This window comes from Balaenoptera acutorostrata, chromosome 7, assembly GCF_949987535.1.
Source record: "Balaenoptera acutorostrata chromosome 7, mBalAcu1.1, whole genome shotgun sequence".
Taxonomy (NCBI): Eukaryota; Metazoa; Chordata; class Mammalia; order Artiodactyla; family Balaenopteridae; genus Balaenoptera; species Balaenoptera acutorostrata.
Genome location: NC_080070.1, coordinates 25,440,773 through 25,464,619, shown reverse-complemented (window position 1 = coordinate 25,464,619; position 23,847 = coordinate 25,440,773). Strand labels below are relative to the sequence as shown.

Below are 23,847 nucleotides of genomic sequence, written 5' to 3'. Positions count from 1 at the left end.
AACTTTTCAAAGTTAGGCGGGAGATAGAGCATAACATTAGGAGTGAACAGTGAAGCAGGAAGAAAACTGGACAGAATAGTGTCTTGGATATGAAGAGATAATCTTTAAAGAAGCAGGAAGTGGTCAAGGTGAGGACAGGAAAGTATCCTTTTGGATAGGGTAATATGGAAGTGCTTGGTGACTGAAATGGGCACTTTCAATAGTGGTGGTGGGGAAGTCACATTGTGAATTGAAAAGTGAATAGAAGATTAGAAAATGAAGACAATCTATAAGGATAACTCCATAAAGAAGTCTGGTTATGAAGGACAGCTGAGAAATGGCTAATAGATGGAAAAGATGTGCACAAGGGAAGCTTTGGTTAAGATGGAGAACACTGGAGCATGTTTGCAGGCTGATGAGAATGATCAAGGCACAGATTAATAATGCAGAGGAAAAGGGAAAAGCTAAGGAGAAAAGTCCATGAAAAGTCAGGAAGTGTTGGGATCCAGAGCACAAGAGGAGGGGCTAGACTTTGCAATTTCCTCCATAGTCACAAAAAGGAAGTTGGTGGTTGCCAAGCTAGCTGGGTTGGGAGTGGAGGGGTCTTGTGCTGGGAAGATGAAGTTTGTATGTAACATCTATTTTCCAAGGGAAATTTAAAGTAAACAGGGAGGAGGGGATCAGAAAATTTGAGGAGAGTTGAAAAGGTATAAACAGTCATTTTAGAAGTGGGAAACTTAAGACTACAGTAGGAACAATAGCACCAATTTGAGGTTTGAGATACTGGATTCAAAGTAAAACTAGTTGACTGTGTTGTGTGATTTTCTTAAAGAAAATGTCCCATTGGCCCAGTCAGGCCAGTGGAAGGAGATGGTAAGGTTCATCTGGAGTGGGGATTTTACCAGGAAAGTAAACTGGAAGAAATTGAGGTTCAAGACTACTGAGGGCACTGTATTTCAAGGAGGATGAGGACAGTGATGGATCATGGGATCTAGGCTAGACAGGAAAGGAAGTGAATCCAAAACATGGGCTGATAAATAGTGGAAAAAATGAGGTTTATGAATTAGCTGTCAGTGAACAAGGGATCCAGGAGGATAGGAAGATGGTAATCAGAGTGGAATGTCTGATAATGTGTTAGCTCAGGTCCTCCTAGAAGCAGACACCAAGGCAGGGTTCAACTTAGAAGAGTTTTATTGAGGGCACATCTGTGAAGGACAAAGGGAAGGAATCAGGAGCAGGGCGGGGTCTTCATATCATAATTCAAGTCTGGCACCTAGGGAAGGAGAGGGAGATTGGGCAAGAAGAGCCTTAGACGGCACGCAGCACGGTTCTAAGGAAGTTTCAGCCAGGCTGCTGAGGAGTCCCCATGCCCAAACTGCTGTGAGAGGAGTCCCGGCGTCTCACTAATACCCCGACTGTGCTCAGTCATGGGCCAAGAGTAGCCCAGGAGACACACCGGCCTCCGCGCAAACCCAGTTGAGGATGCCCTGGGATGGCAGTCTAGAACGTGGGAGCAAGGGCTGATTCCGAAGGGAAGAAATGGTCATTGGGGATGAAGTCACAAGGAGTGGACTGGAGGCTGGAGTTCAAGTTTAACCACAGTTACGCGTCACACGACTCCAGATAGTGCGGGTCACCAGCTTGTTGATGATGGGATTCGAGGTGAAGACTAAAGTGGGAGCTAGTCTTTGAAGAACTAATAATGAAAGAAGCTGACTAGGAACTTGACGAATTACGAGGAGGAGGGAAAGAGGATGGTATTGTCCAGAGGCAAGATTCTCCGAGAAGCCGGGACTGTGGCAGACGGGATGAGGAAGTGCTGCTCAGCAAGTAGCAGCGACTAGCAGGGAGGCCTTCCTCCCCACCCGCCGGCCCTAAGGCACACGGTCCGCCTGAGGGGCTGCGTGGGACAGAGTTCGGTAAAGCGCGGGGGGACGGCAGGTCTGCGATGGCTGAGGACCCCAGGGAGATCGCCGACGCCCGAGTGGACTTCGAGAGCTCCGGCGGGTGCGGCGGGTCCGGCGGGGAGGAGAGGCGCGACGGGCGAGGCTTGAGGTACTGGGCTGTGCCGGGCGCGGCGGCGTCCGCCGGCGGCCGGGCGGCGGCGCTCACGGGGGCGCGGGCTTCCCCAGGCCGCGGGCGGCGTGCTGGCGCTCCCGGGCGGCGCCGCCGCGGAGCTTGGCGCGGCAGCTGGCGGCGGCCTGGCGCGTGGTGACGGCGCCCGCGGGAGGGCAGCGGCTCCCCGGGGCGGCCGGGCGCAGGGCGGCGGCGCTGCGGGGCGACGGCTTCCCGAGGCTTCGGCCCGCACGGGCGGCAGCGGTCCCCAGGGAGAGAGACAAAGACACGCCGGTTAGAAACGGGCCGAACGCGCCGGCGCCTCCCAGCTAATCAAGGAGCCGCCAACCCAAACTCGGCGCGATGCCATTTCCGCCCAACAGGTTGTCTGTCACGTAAACACAGGAGATAAACCTGTGTTGATCAGAGGAAAACAGCATCCAATTGAAGTGTCATTATACACGTTTTTAGCAATTTAGGGAAATGTACCAAAACCCTTAAATTTTTTAATACTCTTTGACCCAGAAATTCTAGTTTTAGAGTTTTCCCTTAAGGAGTAATTATGAACACATGCAAAAATTTCATACGGGGTATTCAGTGCAGTATCTGTAACAGCAAAAAACAACAGGCAAAGAAAATGGAAAAAAAAATTTAAGGAGAAACCGGGAATATCCTATATCCAAAAATAAGATTATAGTCTTTCTCTTATAGTTGAAACTAACCTGCTATTAAAATAATGCTGGGATATAACTATTCATATGGAAAGGTATACTAGATAGAATGAAAAAAATTAGGTTCATCCCCATTTGTAGTGGTGGGATGTGTGCATACTTTATGTGCGTACATGTGTATACACACACACACACCACACATGTATAAAATAGTGGAGAGAAACACTCCAAAATGTTAAGTGGTTATCTTCAGGTGATGAGGCTGCAGGTAATCTTTATTTATATATTTCCCAAATTGTATACAATAAGCATATCTTTATAATAAAAAATTCAAGTAACTTAATAAAAGGCATTTTAGTCCATTCTTATGTACCCATTCTAACTTTCTACCAATTCAAAATTATATTCTATATTGTGTAGCAAAGTGGTAGACATCAAAAGATTTTAAGAATGAATGAATGGTCCACAGTAGTTTATCTTCCTCAAAAGTTCTGAGTAAATCACAGTATTTCAGAGCAGTTTATGCCTTAAACGTTATGCAGTTAATCAAAACCACTGTCTTCTCTGAAGTTATACCTTATTTTACTCTATTAAGCATTTCTACTTCAGGAAGAAAAAAAAAAGCTTTCTGGGCTGCTAGCGAACCTAATTTGATTTGTAATCTCCACAGACTTGGGAACACAAAGTTTTCTGAAAAAAAATTACCATACTTTTGGAACAAATGTTTTAGATAATACCAATGTTTTAACAATGTATTCAATAATTTGCTCTTTAACTTGAAATAACTTAGTGGGAGCAAAACTAAAATACTGCAATAAACGAGAGTCTAAACTGTACATCTTGGTCTTCCAGTCATAACAAATTTAAATTTTAGCACTCATTAATACCAAGGGAATCTGTTTTGCTAAACCTTGTTCCAGAAAAATGTGTAAGATGACAATAAAATTATACTAATGTAACATAGGGATGGGATTCCAGGGCTTTGTTATTAAACTGATAGAAGATCCATTTAATACATAAGTTCCAATGATATTTTAAGCCAAAGTGACCTCAGAGTTGTCAGATTGATTTTCCTTAATGATGAGTAAATCCAAGCTTAGATGTTTATTGGAATGCAGCTTAAACAGATGATGACCTAATCAACCATACCATCCTGCAAGTTTCCTTCCCTCTGCAGGTACTGGATAAAATGATCATGTCTAGAGACATACCTGTAGTAAAAAAAATGATCAGAAATAAAATATACAATAAGAACAAATCCTAAGTGGCCAAAACTTTGTGTTAACCAACTGCTCAAACAAAAAGGGTGCGTGAGGGCTTCCCTGGTGGCGCAGTGGTTGAGAATCTGCCTGTTAATGCAGGGGACATGGGTTTGAGCCCTGATCTGGGAAGATCCCACATGCCGCGGAGCAACTGGGCCCGTGAGCCACAATTACTGAGCCTGCGCGTCTGGAGCCTGTGCTCCGCAACAAGAGAGGCCGCGACAGTGAGAGGCCCGCGCACCGCGATAAAGAGTGGCCCCCGCTCTCCACAACTAGAGAAAGCCCTCGCACAGAAACGAAGACCCAACACAGCCAAAGATAAATAATAAATAAATAAAATTTTAAAAAAAAAGGTGCATGAGGTTTTTATAAAGCAGTGTCTCTCCAAAACCCTTATTTTACACCAAATGATTTAACATAACAGTATTAAATGCAGATAAGACAGAAGAACATTTTTGGGGTGCTATCATCTAACTTTCATTTGGTATATCGTGTCCATACAGCAATTTCAATTTAATTCAACATTTCTGAGTGCCTATTATGTCTCAGGCACTGTGCTCAGACACTAAGAACCAAAAAAAAAGACAACATGAGATTCCTTCCTTTGAGAAGCTCTATCTAGAAAATTACCTTCAGATTATTCAGATAACTCCAACCCTAAGGCTAACCTGAATCCCTAAATCACGCTGCAGTCCTGCCAAAGCTTTCCTTCTCATATCCTTCAAATGAGCACTTTCTAATTTCCTGTCATTCCTTTGCTCAAATTCATCCAGAGCATCCCATTGTCTCCACACTAGCAAAATTATTAGTTCTTAACCTTTTAAGGGAATCAAAGAATAGTCCGAGATTCTGCTTAGACATGGACTTTGTCCTCCAGAAGCATGCACAGAAATGCATACACCATATACTTTATTTCACTGCACTAAAAACTGATTTCTTCAACATAAGCAATATACAAAAACAAATATTTACAAAGAAAGGAATCCCTCCCTCACATTGTTATTTTTCATGAAAGAAAAATGGTGACTTACTGAAAGAAATTTTAAAATTCTAACTGCTTAGTAGTAAATCTGAGATTTGGCTTGAGTTGAAATTGTAATATGGACTTTGACATAGCAACACATACATAATCTTTGATAATCAATTGTAATTTTTTCTCCATGGCAACAATTGTTGAAATCCTTGACTCACAAAGGTACACAGAACCAAAGAAGAATTTCATAGAATGCTTTGTCAGGTTAAGGTAGCCTGTGTACTAGAACACTAAATTCCTCTAAGGCTTTCAAGTTGAAGTCAAGTCACGTTATTTCCTCTGCCTTCAAGTTCAATTAAGACCTCTGGAAAGGCAGCACGTTTCTTTCCGTCTAGTAGAGAAAAACATCATGTTCTGTTCCCATTTCTTGGCAATACCTCTTGGAAAGGTGGTGACAGCTGCTGACATGGAAAGTAATGAGGCACAATGACATGTGGCTATCCCTCATCAAAGCAGGAAAACCATGATGTATGCCTGATATCACAGGTGTACATCTGACCTCAGGGTGCTATCATTTTTTTCCTGCCATCTGAATAATTATCAGAGAGAGAGGGAGAGAGATTATTTTGAAGATATTGACAGCCTTTCCAGTTTCCAAAAAGAGTCCTAAAATGAAATTCTTTGTCGATGACACCAGAGAGCCCATGAAAACGTGAAGCTTGATGCAGTGAGAGGCGTCAGTAGTGTTATCCGGCTGCATGATGAACAGAAATGGCACGGTGCCCATTTTTTTCCAACCCGGGAATGAATGATACCATTTGACAAACACTGCCTCAATTCTCTTTCATGGGCCATATTTAAGAAACTGCGCCAAACTACTTGACTCTCCACTCCCCTAACATACACTATTATTTCCCACCTCTATGCTTTTGTTCTTGGCATTTCATCCATCAAAAAATGTCTTCTCCCTCCTCTCATGTATTCAAACACTGCCCATCCCTCAAGACCCTCAGCCATTCTAATTAGCTTTCCCTGATTACTTCAGTCTGAAATGATCTATCCATTTTTATGAACTCCCACAATGTTTACTGTTTATGACTGTCCTCAAAGTGTGGTTATGAGACCACCAGCTTCAAAAATGCACCATAATCTGTATTTTTACAAACACCAGAAAGAGCTGTAGCAATTTCTCCAGTTTTCCTAAACCTATTTTGCCATTCTTAAAAGAATAACATCCCCAGATGGATGGAGAGAAGGCTGACAACAATGCTCATTGTTGCCTGAGTGACAGATCAACTCATCTCAGTTATTCCTTTCTGTACTCATTTTCACACAAGAAGTTTGTCAAGTGTGTGTTCACCAGATTGGTAATGCCATTGCTGACTGCTGAATTTACCACCATCATACCTCTACCCCTGGATTGTTCAATCAGTGCCTCCCAGTTCCATGGCCACCTGCTAGTCTAAGGATTCAGACCATTTTCAAAATAACTTTACACTCTATGAGAAAGAAGTTAAGCAGATTTAAAATTAAGGTAAGCTGATTAGATGGAAAGGCCTACAATCGACATCATCTACTCAAATAAGATATAAAATTACCTATATCCTAGAGCTGAGCAGTAACCTGAAGATTATCTCTTCCAACAGATTCACATTACAGATGGAAGAACTGTGGGGAATGGGGTATTTTGGAGCAAGAAACTTAAACTTTCAAAGTATCAAAATCTCAACAAAATGGTAGCAAAATCATGCAGAGCTGAAAAGGATTCAACATGAATGATAAATGCAATTGAGTTAAAAGAATAAGGAATTAAACAATGAAAATAACTCAAAATGTGAAAGATGAGATTGATCAGTCATCTAAAGAAATGGCCCTTTAAAAGATTGTCTTTGACATTACAAGTACCAAGGTAACCTGAACTTAACACCAGTCACATTTATTAATATCAGTTATCATTTATTTACTGTATGCCAGGCATTGGGCTAAGTGTTTTACATACATTGGTGTAATTTTATTAAACTCTAATGGGGAAAAAAAAAATGTGCTAAAGGAGACAATCTATAGTACCTGTAAGAAAAGAAATCAAGAAAGCAAAAGCTGGCCATCTGTCTGCATCCTGGTCTACTAGAAAGGATTCTCTGAAAATTGATGAATATCTGGTCTGAGTGGCAAGTATACTCCTATGGGAAAGATGAATGTATCATACTACCAGAGCTTGCTGATACTGGTCACTAAGAGCCGATTCAATGCTCATCAAGAAAACTTCTCATTATAATTTAGTATATTTGCCTACTGGGAGAAAATACACTGAACCATAAACATGAGAAGCCAGTGTCCCTGATACATCTCATGACAAATTTAAAAACTAGTATCGTGGTTTTTATACACCAGTATCTATGAGGCTGGTTAGAGTGACACAGTCCTCAAGCACCTAGTCACCTTGCTAGGTGAACCAGTAATGGCCCTAGATGAACCAATAGGGCCAGCCTTAGAAAGTAGTGACCATGTGAAAGTTACTTGCGAGGCCTAGCAGGGAGGCTAGCCTGCCCTCTGTCTTGCTGTTCACCATCTTCAAACTACAATGCCACGTGATTTCAAACCCATGCATGCAAGGAAGAACCATTTAATTCGAAACGGGAATAATGGAAAATGGAGGAACAAGATATAGCGTTGTTTCTCCATGTTCCAGAGCACTACCTTGTGAATTTAGAGCTTAGTTTCTACAGCAGAGAAGGCTGAAGATTTGTGTGGTTTTTATTTATTTATTTTTTGGTTTGTTTTTTTTATGGCACCAATAAGTAATTGTTTCATTTATCAAAAGAACTAGTCACCTAAGCAAAAAAGAAAAAGTTCAAGTAGAACTTGGACATATAAACTTTTACCAAAGAGTAAAGATTAAAACATTTCTCACGTCCATAAATATGCATGATACGCAGTTACTTAAGGGTTTTGTTTCTGTTTGGGGTGTTTTGTCAGTGTTTGTTTTCTGATGACACCTCTACAGGCGAGAGATCTAAATAAATACAGCAAGGTCCTAACATGACATCACAATTCTTGACAAGACTTGAGTTCATGATGTCACATCAAGAATTCCAAAGCCAGAATGCAGTAAGAACCATTAAGACCCTGTGTCCAGGGTCAAGGATAACACACATAAAAGTTGCACTAATGCTATGAACCTCAAGGATACAATTTTATTTGTTCTACTACTGAATTTTAACTATTGTGATATTATTATGAAAATATACTTTTAGTCTGATTAACTTTTTTCCAATCAATAATGGAGTTATAATTAATACTATTTTCAAACAGAATTACTCAGTAAATGATACATGGAGAAGTACTGCCATCTTTAGGGAGAATGCAGGATTACTAATTATCGAAAGTAAAATTCAAATATAAGTACTTGGCCTCTATGACTCCAATCATGGACATTTGGTATGGTCCACATTTTTTTTTAATGGATTTGTCTTTTGTGATATAGTCTGGTCCAAAAGATCTAAAATCAAGCAGTTTTAAGAGGCCCCATTAATCTCTGAAAAATAAAGCAATAATTGCATTGACAGAGAAGCTAGCCAAAATAAACCCTGAATGATCAAAATTAAGGGTATATTTTTATACAGATGACCATGAGTCATCTCAAGAAGATTAAAACACATAGTTAAAAACTGTTTTGAGAAACAAATGAAAAATTTTTTCTGTGATTTGCATATGAGGTTGGAGATTAGAAAATAAACATTTGTGGTTTAATATTTATAACACCACTGCTTATCACTGGCACTAAGATATTAAACTGCTTTGTACATACCATACAAGTTTTTACACAAGTTTAAAAGTAAAAATTTCCCTGAAAATTTCACCTGCCATTTCTTTTTCATATATTAAAGAAAATATCCCAATCAGCTATTTTTGGTAACTAGTAGTAATAATTATTATGTACATTTCACTTTACCATTTATCATAAAATAAATCCATGACCTTGATCTCTCTCTTTCTGAAAGAAATGTGAAATACCACATTATGTTGCACATGAGGTACTCAATACGATATGCTAGAAGCAAAGAATAATTTAACACTTTGTTCACATTAACAAAAACTGGTTGTCTAAATGATAGGTAGTCAAGTAAAATGGAAAGTTCATGGACCAAGGGATAAAAACATCTGGGTTCTACAATTTTCAGACATAATGTTAAAAAGTGAAAAAAAACAAGGTACGGTATAGTATGCTACCATTTGCGTGAAGGGGAATATATACATTTATATGATTATATATACATAAAACAGATCTCGAAAGCCCAATAAACTGGAAACTAACTTTTTAACTCTGGGGAAGAGAATGAGAAAACCAAGAGATGGGGTGGGAAGAAAACTTACCTTTCACAGTACATCTCTTTGTACTGTTTAATTTTGTTAACATGTACATGTTATTACCTACTAAAATAATCTTTAAGAGATAGCTGGTCTCTATTTCTGACTTCTTCACTGACCTTGTGCAATCACTTACCTCAATTTTCTCCATTTTAAAATGAGGTTATACTACATCTCTATAGTTCCCATCTACAATTCAACAGAATTTTGGCTCAAAAGAAGGTATATACAAAATGTATATACCAGATGGCTAAATAAAATAACTATAAGCCTTACTTTGCAGTGACTTACATACATGATATTATAATTATTTATACTCTGCCTGCTCTGTTCCCACCAGGCTACAAAAGCAGCATAGTAAGCAAAAGAATCTGGGAAGAAAATTCATGTTTGTGAACTTAATAATGTTTCTCTTCTTTGTTTTTATTCTGTATCAAAAGTAAAAAATCTGGTTAGTCCTGGGAGTTCCCTGATGGCCTAGTTGGTTAGGATTCCGGGCTTTCACTGCTGTGGCCTGGGTTCAATCCCTGGTTGGGGAACTGAGATCCCACAAGCTGCAGCCAATAAATAAATAAATAAACAAACAATCTGGCTAGTCCTCTATACACACACACACACACACACACACACACACACACACACACTATTGCTTCTAAGATACAGACTGTCAAAACATACTTTGATACATGAGTAAATATTAAAAATAAAGAGGTAGAATCTTGTGGTAGAGTTTAAAAATGGATCCTGAGTAAGGAAAAAGTTAAAAATCACCCCTGTATTCCCCTAAAATTAGCCCAAGAACCTCCTAAAAATCATCCATAATCTTCATAAACACAAGATAATAGCAGACCAGGCAGGGTAGCCAAGGGTAGAGCAATAGAAGGTTTAGACCAGTAAAAACAGGACATGAAGAGGATACTGACATCTGGAGAACAGAAAATGGGGACAGGCCTGATGATCCATTCACTCATGACCTCACATGCTGTAGAGCAAAACTGTTAGTCTTGAGACTCAGAGGGCTTACAGTCTGATCATGGGGACACTGTAATTAAATAATAATGCATTAATAACACAAAGGATGAAAGTGAAAAAAACTGGTAAATGTGAGTTCATCAGAGGAAGAGGTCACCATGGGTTGGAGCTACCAAGAACAGATTCATAGAAGAAACAGCACTTTAAATCTGTGTGATAAGCAAAATGATGATGGTAGCATGGACAAAATAAAGTCAGCAAGGGGAATCAGTCTGGTAGTAGGATGATAAATTTAGTTTTAGTCACAGTTTGATTTTAAATAGTAACTTGGCAAAAAAAATGTTAGAAATTATTTTTCAAATATTGGGTTGTCAAGTTTTCTTGATAGAATACTTCACAGGAGTGATGACATGCTAGAGATATATCAAAAGTGACTGAACAGGTTCAAATATAAGATTAATATGCATCTAGATACAACTTTTAATAGGGCAGCGCTCTGAAGTATGAGAAAATCATACCTATACAGGAGGCTTGGCAACCCTCTTCCAGTATTTTCTTGCAAGTACCTAGTATTATTTCCTATCACAACCTTCATACTCAAGAGTCAGCTCCACCCAAAATACAACAAAACGAGGAAATCAAGAGGTGCCGGTTCTACCTTTCCATTGATTAAGATTGTGAGTTGGGTCTGCTTGATGAAAGAGTACTGTGTGTTCTACTACATGAAAAAAATGTCAAAAAAACTAACCTCTCTCTCAACGATCTAGTAACCTTGTGAAGCTGAAGTAATAATATAGAACCATGTAATAACTTTTGGCAAGATACATTATTCAAGGTATTATGAACAAAGAGTGTGCGTGTGTGTATGAGTGTGTGTGTGTGTGTTGTTATTCGTAACATACTGATAAATCTTGTAAGAAATTTCTAAACAAAATTTATCTCTAAAACATTGGCACAGGGCAAGAAAGAATATCAACAAATATAAAGAAGGTTATTAAACAAATGAAGTCCTCAGTGCAGAAAGTATAAATTCTAAAATTCTATTCTACCATTCATTTTTGTTACAATCCTTCAAACACCTAAATACACACATTACCTTTTTTTTTTTAGTAATCTCTTAGTGATTTACTGAGGTAAGAATGAGTATATAGAAGCTTGCTGCGGGGAGGGAAAAATCAATGTTTAGAAACAAATTTATTTAAAAAGGAAGATCTGAAACAGGTATTAGTTAAAAGTTTATGATTTAAAATAATGCTGTGCTATAGCAATGTGCCTTGTGTTATTCTGACATGGCTGTTAGGTTTATGCTGATGTCTATTGTTGATTAATTTAAAGTTCAAATAACAAGAAAATGAAACCATTTTCAAAGCATTAAAACAGAAAACTTTAAAGTTTTTTTTTCTCATTTTACTATAGATTATAAGATTATAATAAAATGTTGTTTTATTATAGTTATCCTCTTCTCTTCTAGTTCAAGTCTGTCAGCATTTCTATTATTGACTTCCGTTAAGGTTCATAACTCATCCATAAAATCTGCTCTATTGAAACCTGACACACAGTCTCCTGGGAATTCTTCCCTTTAAAGGCAGATTTTAAAAGTTAATTAAAAGTTGGATAGCTTAAATGGTATACAGACCTACACTTCCAGAATTAAATCATTGGTTTCGATCCCAAGCAGGACTGACTTCTTAAAAGTCATTCTGCATACCCTCCTAAGTATCCACTGGCCAGGGCAGGGTAAATAGGCCGCTTCATTTCAGTTCCAAGAAGACAAAAATCTCCACTTGAACTCTAGTGGTTATCTAGATGGCAAGACCTAAAGTTTTATTGTTAGGTTCTCCCTTCAGAAAGGAGGTAAAAAGAAAGAGAGAAACCAGTGCGGACCACAGAAACATACGTGACAATGCAGGGCCTAGTTTTCATTTCATTGTTATTTTAAATATTCACCAGTCCAAACAGTGCAGCTTGGCAAAGTAAAATTACTCTAATTTATTTCAATAATCTGTTCAATGTTTAATAGCATATTTTTGCCCTCAGAATCTGGCTATGGATACTAAATTACTTAAGTTTATCATATGGATTATGTCAGATTTTATTAGTTTACCCAGATGGCTTCCTCCCAGTTTTCAGAAATAGTTTCTGCCTTAGTCAGAGACATAGGGACTAAGTCACAAACAACTCCTGGATAGACCAAAGCCATGGGAGTCAACAAACACATCTTCTTCAGTCCAAGAACACTGACTGTTTTATTTTTAAAAATAGGATATTTCCTTTTTAAAGAAATAATCTTTTAAAAATAGGCCTTACAGATTTTTGAAAAAGCGCTCAAAATACAAGACGGATTAGTTCACATTGCCTAATACTATTACAATTTAATTATTTAGCAGTTCTTAAAGTAGTATCAAATACATGCTATATTATAGATTTCATACGTGGCAATGGGGCTGGGGAGTGGCGGTGGGGAGGAGAACCGGTGCTAGCTAAACATCATTTCCCAAATGAAAAACTGAAATAGGAAGGCACTGACCTAAATTGTAAAATAAACCAAAAGAACATGAGAATTAGTATGGTATGTTGACTCTGTTCTTGCCAGTAATCTCTACGTTTTCAACCACCACAGGTGCATGAATGATCCCTAAATCTCCAGCCCCTGCGCAATCTCTCTCCTGACCTCTAGTCTGTATATCCTACTCACACTAAGCACCTCCAATATGATGTCCCACGAGCACCTCAAACTCAACATGTCTAAACTTTAATTCAACATTTCCCAGGAAAAGTGTTCCTCCTCCTGTGTTCCCTACCTTGAAGAATGGTACCACCTACCTGCCCAACCAGAAGGCCCAAACTAGACGCCATCTTCAACTCCACTTCAGAAATTCCACTTCTGAAATAATTATAGTATCTGTATCCATCTCCAGAGCCTCAGTGCCATTACCTAAAACTAGGTCCTTATCACTTCTTACTTAAATTTCTGAAACTGGCTTCTGTTTGATTTCCCCACCACACATCTTACCCTTATCCCATCTCCAATTCAGTCTTCTCAATGCTATCAGATGCCCCTGGCTTAAAATCCTTCAACAGCTACTCCTAATTTTGAAAATATGATTCAAACTACTCACTTGGTATATAAGACCTTTCTTGATTTGGCCATAATTCCTTCCCTTGGTCTACATGTGGTCTCATGTCCTCTGTACCTACCTGGAAAGTTTGTCTGTCTAGCTAACTCTTTCAAAACTCAACTTAAAAATGAATGAATTATGAAAATCCTTCACCAAACCCTCAGTATGCCTTAATATTCCACTTCTGTGTATCCTTATAACATGTTCTTCTTTCACAGTATTTGAGAAAAGGAACTGCATTTCTTATCTCTGTAACCCTAGCACCTAACTAAGTGCCTCACACAAAGCAGGAGCTCAAAATGTCTACTGAATGGATGAAGTGAGTCAACCTAAGACAGTGAAGTCTCAAGAATATTGATGAAATTCTGACTTTTGAAACCTGAGCAGGCTCCACAGGGAGGGGGAGATTAATTTGCTTATTACTCACTAATCTGTTTCTAGATAATATTTTTAAATAATTTTTTCATTTTCCATTCAATAAAAGTTTGCTAAATTAAAATCTTTAATCTTTAAAAGGCAAATAAATTCCTCATGTCAAACACAACTAGTCCTACAAGTAATAAACACATTAATTAACATGTGGTACAAAGGCCTGCATCACTCAAGAGGCTAAAATCTGGGTTAAGTCAACTTAGCAAATACCTGTTTGCCTGCATGGCTAGGGCACCACCTATATATTAACAACAGGTCAACAAATCTAGCTGCCACTACCCTACAGCCCCCAAATCAACTATAGTCACATCAGCATTAATGTGAGTGTGGGGTAATATAATTGTTGACTCTCATCCTTAGGGAAATAAATGCAAACGACAGAAGGGAGAAGCCCATTACTATTTCAGAAAGGCCGGAACTACAGACCAAGGTCTGTAAAAATGTAGGAAGATTCTAGGACCCCGTAACTTTTCTGCCTTTGCTATCTCCTGTTTTCCTATACTGATAAGCTATCTATTATCGATCCACTCATTCAACAAATATTTTCTAAGGACTACTATGTCCCAAGCATTGTGCTAGGCACAGGGTCTACATAACTCTCCCCAGTCTGTTACATAAATCTCTCCAGTGGGAAGACAGACATTAAACAAGTCAATGCACAAATATAAACATAACTAAAAACTGTATTAGATAACAATATGGAAAGGAACATGAAACAGAACTATAAGGGAGACTACTCTAGATTGTCTTTAGAAGTGACATTTAAGCTGAGACCTGACAATGAGTAAGTTAGTCAAGCAATGAACCTACAGTAACAACGGATCTGTGTTTTAGGAAGGTAGTTCTGACAGCAGCATGGAAGACAGATCAGAGAGGAGGTCAGTTAACAGATTATTGCAGTAGTGTAAATAAGAGATAGTCCTAACCAAACTACTAAAGGTGGAGATGGCAAGGAGGACCCAAATGTGAGAAACACTGAATTGCAGGATGAACAGGCATTGATCACTGATAAGGTAAAGAGTGTAAGAGAGAGAAAGAAGTCAAGGTATTTCCTAGGATTCTAATTAGCCTAGGTAACCAAGAAGGTAGGGGTGTGAATAATTGAAACAGGGAACACATAAAGGAGGAGCAAGTTTAAAAAGAAGATAAGTTTGGCTTACTGAGTTTCTGTTGCTGGTAAGATATGGAGAAATATCCATGTGGAGATGTCTGACATGTAACTTTGAAAACAAATGGTCTAATAATCAGAATCGCCAGGCTAGGAAATAGGTCTGGGGTCATCTTCACAGAAGTAATAAGTGATGCTTTAGGAGTGGAGGAATCAGTAAGAGTATTAAAAAAAAAAGAAAAAAGAAAAAGGAGAAAGGAAACTCTGATCATATTTAAAGGCCTAGAAACAAAATAAAAGTCAGTGGCAAGAGAGGAGGGATCAGAGTTCACAGGATCATCAGTTCAAGAAATATTTATCAACATCCACCATGTTCCAGGTACTGTGCTAGATGCTAGGGGTATAAAGAAAAGACAGGAGTTCTTAAGATGCTTACAGACTACGGGGAGAGACACAAATAGTTAAATTCAATATAGTTATAGATGGGGCACTATAGAAACACACAAGGGGGAAACCCAGCCAAACCTAGGAGATCAAGAAATACTCACTGGAGAAGATAGTGTCTGATCTAAGGCTCTAAAATTAAGTAAAATCATGCAAAGAAAATTGGTAAGGACAAACCAGATGAAATCAAGAGAATGCTCCTAGACTTTTGGAATGCTGAACAGGATAACAGGTTATAGAAAAGAACTGGAAGAAGCTGAGAGGCTAAAGTGATTTAAATTGGAAAGAACAGAGTTATTCTTAGAGAAAAGAAGAGAACCAGAAGATGAAAAAAGTAGACACGAGGTTTTGGTAGGAAGTTTACACAAGATTCTGGGGGAAATGTTACAGAAGGGGGATTGACGGAAGCTGCCAGGCTGTATGAGGATCTGGGAAGAGACGGGTAAGGAGAACTTGTATGAAGCTTGCTGAGCTTAACGTAATTGTACCTATCTCCTTAGAAGATTTCTGGAAAATAGTAAAAAGTTCATTATCTTCCAAAGATTTGGAAGCTTGTCTGTTTCTTTTGGATGCAATACCATGCTGAGACCAGCCCAAAGTGACCCAGTTACAAGTAACCACGAAAATCTTGGAAAGGTACATTTTTGTAAGCATTAATGGTCGTAGAGAGTTCAAGCATGATGGGAAGCAAGAAGGCACTAGATTTAGCATTCCTGTGGTCACTGATGGCCTTCAAGTGAACTCTCAATAGAAATGTAGGGGTAGGGAAAAACTATATGGTTCACATGTGAATGGTATAGGCATGGCTCAATATTGTTCATTCATTCAACAAATATTTATTGAATGCCTACCATGTACCAGGAACTACCCTAGGCCCTGGGGAATCAATGGTGACCAAGGCACAGGTCTCCTAAGAGCTTAACGGAGAAAGGAGACAACAAAATAGACAATTACAATATAGTGAAATTAGTGCTAAAGCAGGGTATGATGAGAGGACACGAAGTTTGACAGTGAAAGGAAGGAGGAACAGATGGCAGTAACTAGACTGAAGGTAGTCTGGAGGGGAAGTTTACTTTTTGGCTGAAAGGAATTTGAGCATGTTTGTAGGCTGAGGGGAGAAGTTTGTGGAAAGGGAGACAGAGATGAGGAGGAGGAAGGAGAGGACGGTTGGAGGAAGGTCTGAGGAAGAAGACTGGCAACGGTAGAAGTGTTGGACTTGGACTTCTTCCTTCAAAGAACCAAAGAAGGAACCGAAGACAAAAAATAACTGATGCAGAAAGGGAGCATAAAGAAATGTCTTCTACCTTTTGTCATGATATAGGCAAGGCTGCCTCTTATCAAGGAAGCAAAATAGGACTGGAGGCTTTAAGGGCAGTGTAAAAGCTCTGAAGTAGCAATGTGAGAATTGGATAAATGAAATAATTCTAATTCCTAAGATTACACAAATGACAGAAGAGGCAATCAACAATTGTATGCTTAGTTTGTTTAGATCTGGGAGTGGAATATGAAAGTGAAATGTGAGATGCATTTCATAGAATTGAATAAGGATGAATTAAACAAAGGTAAGTCTTTAAAAAAAAGAATTATCAAAAAATCACTAAATGTACACCCATACAGTGTATAACTGATTATGGATTATTTATCAGGGTATACAGTCAGTACACAGCACTCCCATGAATTTGAACCTGTCACCACTACTTAGTAGCAATGGCAGAAGCTAGGAGGCTCAAATTAAAAAGTCAGGAACCAGAAGCCATCAGCAATAGAAACAAAGAGGAATTCACAGGTAGAGAAGCTATATAGATTAGAAGATGAGGTAATGGGAAAAGAAGCTTAAAAGCAAAGACATATTGTGGACTAATATAAGCCTGAAGATAACTGATGTAATGTTGCTGCTTTCCTTCTTTCCTTCTTTCCACATTCTCCTAGCTGTTTTATGCCAGGTACATTGTGAGGCATTAGTGATACAAAGAGAAGACATAATTCTTGCTTATAAACTCAGAATATGTTCTTGTACCCATAGCCTAATTTTTACAAAAAATAATCATAATAAAACTGAAAGCTGTTCTGAGTTTTGCTACTCAAAACTATGCATTGTTCTATAAGACATTAATCACAAGGAAGCACAATTACATCATAAAAAGTTCAACAAATTCTTGAACAATTAGCAAAAGGTGCTGCCAAAAACGGCAGCAGGTTAAGTACCCATAGAATAATATGTTCTAACTTAATAAACTGCTGTCCGTCTTGGCTTTATCACAGATGTTACATCTGACTTTTCCTTAAATGCCTGGATTAATACCAACAAAAAGGCAAAGAACATCAAATGGCAAAGCAAGATAACCAGAAACTATTTGGCAAGTGCCAGAAAGTATTTTGGCAGCAAACTGATAGCAATTTTAGTGATCACTGTTAACAGTATTAATACATATTTATTGAGCTCTTGAGCCAGGCATTGTGCTAAGTATATTACATACAATATATCATTAAACTTTTATAAATTCCCACAATAAACCTACCTATACCGCATTTTCTAATACCGTCATTTTACAGACAAGAAAACTGAAGCTTAGAAAAACTAAGCAACTTGCCCAACCTACACAGTTAGTAAGTAAAGGAGCCAGGACTTGAACTCAGGTATGCATGATTCTTAAAAATCCATGCTTTAACCACTGTGTGATTCTGTTTTCCCAGAAGAATGGAATGGTGCCAGACACATGATGAACACTCAGGAGTGCCTGTCGTTGAAGGAATGAATGAGACGATATAAAGCAGCTATTGCAGAGTAAGCCCAAATGCGGAAAATACAAGAGCAGAAGCAATACTTTTAGGATTCACTAAATCACCAACTCCAATTGTGCAGCATAATTGTGGGTGTCTGGAAAATCACAGAAACTGACAGAATGGCCTAATACACTGTTACAGGAAATGTAATGGCTCTTTTTGAGTGAAAACTTCAGGCTGTCTATGAATCTACAAAGCCAAAGACGGAAACAGCACCAAGCAGTTCAGAAAAGGAACTGCAGGTACTGATTAGAAAACTCTTCCGCACATTTTCTCAGTATGGAAAGGATTGTTGGTGCTGCACTGACGAACAGTCAAGCCCACAGGTTACCTTTAATTCTATCACCTTTAAAATGAAAGAAAATGACGTGTACTGGAAAGGTTAGTACATTCTAGAACCAGCCACATCCCTCTTTTAAAAGACTGGCACCAAAAGATTCCTCTTACTGGGTCCAGGGCCATGTTTTATGGCACTGACTCTGCTACCATGATCACCAACGACAGGACCCACAGAGAGCACCTGTCCCAGGAACAGCCAACCTCTGAAGAGCAACCTATGGCCAGCAAACTACGAAGAGGCCTAGCATGGGAGATTTGCCCAACAAGAATGCACCTAACTGAACCAATCGGATTTTCTCTTACAGAAGTCTAAATTCAAGCTATATGGAGAAAGAAAATACCTGAACGACACAGAAGAGGCAAGCCGTGGAAATAATGAGGCAGTTATATAACCACATTGAGAAGATAGCAAATGAGGTAATTAGTGTCTTTTTTTTTTTTAAAGTAAAAGCAGAGTCTGACACGGGGAGGGGGAAGGGTAAGCTGGGACGAAGCGAGAGAGTGGCATGGACATATATACACTACCAAATGTAAAATAGCTAGCTAGTGGGAAGCAGCCGCATAGCACAGGGAGATCAGCTCGGTGCTTTGTGACCACCTAGAGAGGTGGGATAGGGAGGGTGGGAGGGAGGGAGATGCGGGAGGGAGGAGATATGGGAACGTGTGTATATGTGTAGCTGAGTCACTTTGTTACACAGCAGAAACTAACACACCATTGTAAAGCAATTATACTCCAATAAAGATGTTAAAAAAAAAAAAAAAAAGCAGAGTCTGAGAAGGGCTAATAGCAGCAGAGAAGCCACACTCCTGCTGCTAAGAAGGCAACACCCAGTCCCCAGACTTGCATTTTTTCCGGCTTCTTTAACACCTGGTTGAAATCCATATGGTGAAGCCAGTTTGTACAATTACTGCTAGGTTCCCTTAAGGCCTGACCCCTTCTCAGTTCCCCACACAGCACTCTCTAACGAACCTCTCCTGACCAGCTACAGACCAACTAAAACCCTGCACTCGCAGCAGCAGCAGCAGCAAGAACGCAGCCCGATGCTGTGTCACCGGCACACACGCACCCACACGCCTGCAGCGAGATGGCATGGCAAGCTGGGTGGTGACCGGTAACCCACGTACTGTGGGTCTTACTTCCATCTTGTAGAATCTGTGGTTTGAAGACACTGTGTTCTTTAGCTCTAGTTAACTGTTTTAGAAAGAAATGACCTTCAAAGAAGTATCTTAAACCTTAAAAACTAACAATTCATATCATTACAATTATACACTTAGAAACTGAAAAGAGATCCAGGGCAGTTACAGGCAACAAAACCATTCCCTTGAAAAGTTTCTTCCTCTGGTGTGTGTTTGTATCCAAATTTCATGGTAACTAAGTGATTGTGTTCACTTACAATCATAAGAAACAACAGCTGGCTAGTCAAGACAGCCAGGCAAAGAAAGGGCAAATTGGAAAACCATGAAAACGTTTTGAGGAAAGTTTAACTTGAGGATATAAATATTGAAGATGACTCACAAATTTCACTAAGCGTGTTCCTCTCTATCTTTATGACAGCCCCATGAGCCTACCTTATGTCCTCAAAGCCTGCCCATTCAAAGGAAAGGAGAATAAGGCTCAGAAAGTCTCAAACATCTACAAATGTCCAGCATGCTGGATTCCAAGGAACTCAGTAAATATCTAATGAGCAAAAGGCATGAAAACAGCATGGCCACTCTCCTGCAGAAGCTTACACAGAACGACCCTAACAACTTATATGACAAAAATCCAAGAACACTACATAAAAATCTTTTCCTTAAAAGTTAATTTTTTTTTCATGTAATTCAATCACTTGTGCACACCATGTTCCTAGTACTTGGCTATTTTTTTTCTTAGAAGAAAACTATTCCTCACTTTCTCTTCCCATCCAAAATAAAAACTACCAGACACAACCAGTACTTTGGGGTTTAGGTCTACCAAAGCATCGATTTAGCCAAGAAGAGTCTCAACTTTTTAAAAAATATATTTTTGCACAGCCTAGAAAGAAATCCTGACTAAAAGCCACAGTTCCATTTCTCAGAGCTAATTTATTCTCAGGATAATTCCACAGATAGAAGGAATTAAAAACTAATATTCAAAACCTGGGTTGTAAAGAGAGTTCTATGCATTTAGGGTTCATTTTGGTGTAATAATTTCTCCTCTGAACATAACATTATTACATGCTCTTGCATTGAAAGTGTTACCAGATTATACAGGAGCAGGACACCCAGATAGGCTGCAAGTCATTATTGCTCAAGCATTCAAAGTGGTTTTTTTTTGTTTTGGTTTGCCTATTTTTTTCAACCACCTCATTCTACTGTTTAAACATTACAATGTTTTGTGTGCCAGAAACATGCTCAGATACCTGACATAAGAATTTGAGTATCAGAATCATTAAGAAACCACACAACCCAGGTGTTGGGACCCCAGCACTTGATCTGCAGATCAAGATATGAAAGTTCATCTAAACCTAGGGACAAAGGTTCTCTGGTGTTGCAAATTAACCCTAGACACAAACATTTCTAAAATCGTCATCTTATGGTTAAAAAAAACAAGATCAAGAACAGGGAGATGTGCGGGTAAACCCTGTTGGTAGATAATTTAACAGTACTTGGGCATCAACTGAAATGTGGAGTACTGCCACTAATGACTACCATTGGCTTTTGAAAAGTACCATTTCTTCTTACTTCTTCATGACACATTCACCAAAGAAATTCCTGACTTAGCCCAAATCATGCTCTCCTGAAGAATCCACTCTTTCCACAACCAAATGCTTGCTTTCAAATAGTAATGCATATCTACTTTAGTTTCATAGAAATATTTCAACTATGTTACTCAGTTAATATTTGCTCCATGTCAATATTTTACACATGACCAAAACCAAAATATTGTGTGATAGAACAGATACTAAGAGAATTTTAAGACAGATGGGTTGTCCTAAGGAGTAATGATAAAAACAAAGCCTAACTTACAATGAATGTGCTTAAAACTACCTAATACCTTTTCAAGATAAATGAAAAACTTGAGTAGGAATGATAAACTAGTAATAGCTGCTTAGAAGAAAATTGGTGGCAAATAATAATATCGTTGGTTGTCCTCATTTCCCAATTAAACACAAAAGCAGCAGTTAAAATCTGGTGCGTAGCAATAAACTCTCTTCTAATGCACACATTTCCATTTAAACTTAACTTTACAAGGTAATAAAAAATTGCACATTTATACTGTGAAAATTACTTATAGTAATCGTATCTAGCATTTATTGTAACATGACAAGGACCACCCTGTTTTACATGTATTTTTCATTTTCTCCTCAGAACAACCTTATCAGGTAAGAAATATTATTCTCATTTTATAAATGAGGTTAACTAGGATACAGAATGCTTAAGCAACTTAACTTGCCCAAGGTCACACAGGAAATAATTTGTGGATACAAAAATTTCACCAACGAATCTAGCTCCAGATCATTACACCAAACTGCCAACAAGTAATGGAGTGACTGTACTTTGCAAATGATAAAATCTGCAAATATAAGGTGCACTGATGAAGGGAACATGCTTTGTGGTCAGACTTAGTGTCAAGTCTCAATTCTGTAACTTACTAGCTGTGTGAACTTGAGCAAACCACTGAACTTCCCTAAGCTTCAATTTTTCTGTTCTGTAAAGTGGGCACAATGAAGGGACAGTTCTTACTCCATAGGGTTGTTGGTGGATTAGGCGCATCATGCATATAAAGGATTAGCAAAGCGCTTGGTATATAGTAAGCACTCTATACACGGTAATTACTATCAACTAATACTAAGAATTCTCTTTATTATCATAAACTCTCATTTTAGTACTGATGGCACTTTCTAAAATAAATTAAATCTATCAATACTGAGATAATAAAAGTTTAGGAAAGTAAGACCCAAAGCCTCAAAGTATATGACAGCACAATTCAGATGGAAAAGGCTACTACTTACTTTAACATCATTATCAAACATTTATTTAAAGTGCCTGGATATACATGAAAACGTGCTAGGCACTAAACAAAATTATCAAGACATAGTCCCTGACTTCAAAAATACACAATCAAGGAAATTAATTCTGCTGAGTGGGCACAAACAGCAAAACCTCCAACTCCGGGCACTTTCTGAACCAGATGCACCTATGGTGCTCATTAAGTTCCCCTCTGTTTGTAGTGGTGAACATATGTAGAGAAAGAAGCTTCAAAATAAATAATAAACCTGACAAGTGTAGAATGATAAAGATTCAGGAAGAAATGAGCTGTCTTTCCACCCTCTTACCTTCTCAAAAAAATGTTTTAGCTATCTTGGTACTAATGATCTCTGTTAATTAACCAGAAGAGAAAAAAGGAAAGATAAGAGCTAGAAGCTCAGAACTGAGGTCAAAGAAAAAGAGTACAGAAACAAATTATAAGAGAGAGAAGGAATGAATTTGGAAAGTTAGAAAAGCCAAAATAATTGTAGGTGACTTTAAGCGAAACACATTTTATTCTGCAGTCTATCATGTGCTTAATGCCTTAGAAACCAAACAACTAACAGCCGTACTTAAGATTGCTGATCCTTACTCCTTTTCAATCTAGAGGTTTCCGCTAGCTCTTGAAGTCAGAGAAGAGAAAAATAGCATAGAGTACAGAAGGATTCTGTCTAACACCACAGCCAACAGCATGCTGCCCATATCTTAGAGCTCGGCCACTGATCAACTACGAGACTGTGTCTGAATCATAATCCTGATACTCTAAGGATTCCATTAGAAAAGTAAATTCTAAAACTCCTAACTAGAATATTTCCAAGGCCACTACAGGAAACCTGGAGACCTAATTTCTAAAGTTTTAGAAGCATTTCAAATCTCATTTTCAGTAGTCACGCTATTCAAAGAGATCTTCTACAACTTCACAGCAGGAAATGGTATTCACTTGTGCTTCTATCTCCATACCTACTTGCCATAATACCTACTGGGAAACTCCTCTTTCTACACCTGCAGCCTCAAACCATAGCAAAACCACAAAACTCCCCACTACTGCATCCACAGGCTCTTTAAAGCAAACTGAGGAGAACAGCCTACTGACCATAAGGCAATGTAACAAATAATATTCCTAAAAAATGTGAAGGTAGTTTTCAATACAAGCAATCTGTGTCAACCGAAAATTTGGCTCATATATATATATATATATATATATATATATATATATATATATATATATATATATAAAACTAGGCTAAAACTTAAGGATGGATAATTTATATATTGTTCAAGAATGTATACATTCAAGGTTTTCTTCTTGAAGTAGGGAGTAAAGAGGGGAAAGAGACATGAACCCCAAAAA

The 23,847-nt window shown here is 38.5% G+C and overlaps 1 protein-coding gene across 3 annotated transcripts in view; it reads right to left on the bottom strand.

Moving 5' to 3' along the window:
• Positions 1-1,152: 1,152 nt before the first annotated feature.
• The window catches only part of ZNF800 (zinc finger protein 800), a 50,852-nt gene continuing 28,157 nt past the window's right edge, over positions 1,153-23,847 (bottom strand). For 2 of the 3 annotated variants that reach the window (XM_057549637.1, XM_057549638.1), the window contains 2 exons: positions 3,855-3,916; positions 1,153-2,274 (listed from right to left, as the gene is read on the bottom strand). In XM_057549637.1, the coding sequence (XP_057405620.1) occupies positions 1,820-2,274; positions 3,855-3,916 (517 nt within the window). In that variant the 3' untranslated portion in view covers positions 1,153-1,819. The remainder of the gene's footprint in view (positions 2,275-3,854; positions 3,917-23,847) is intronic. The other variant, XM_057549639.1, reaches the window with a different exon arrangement.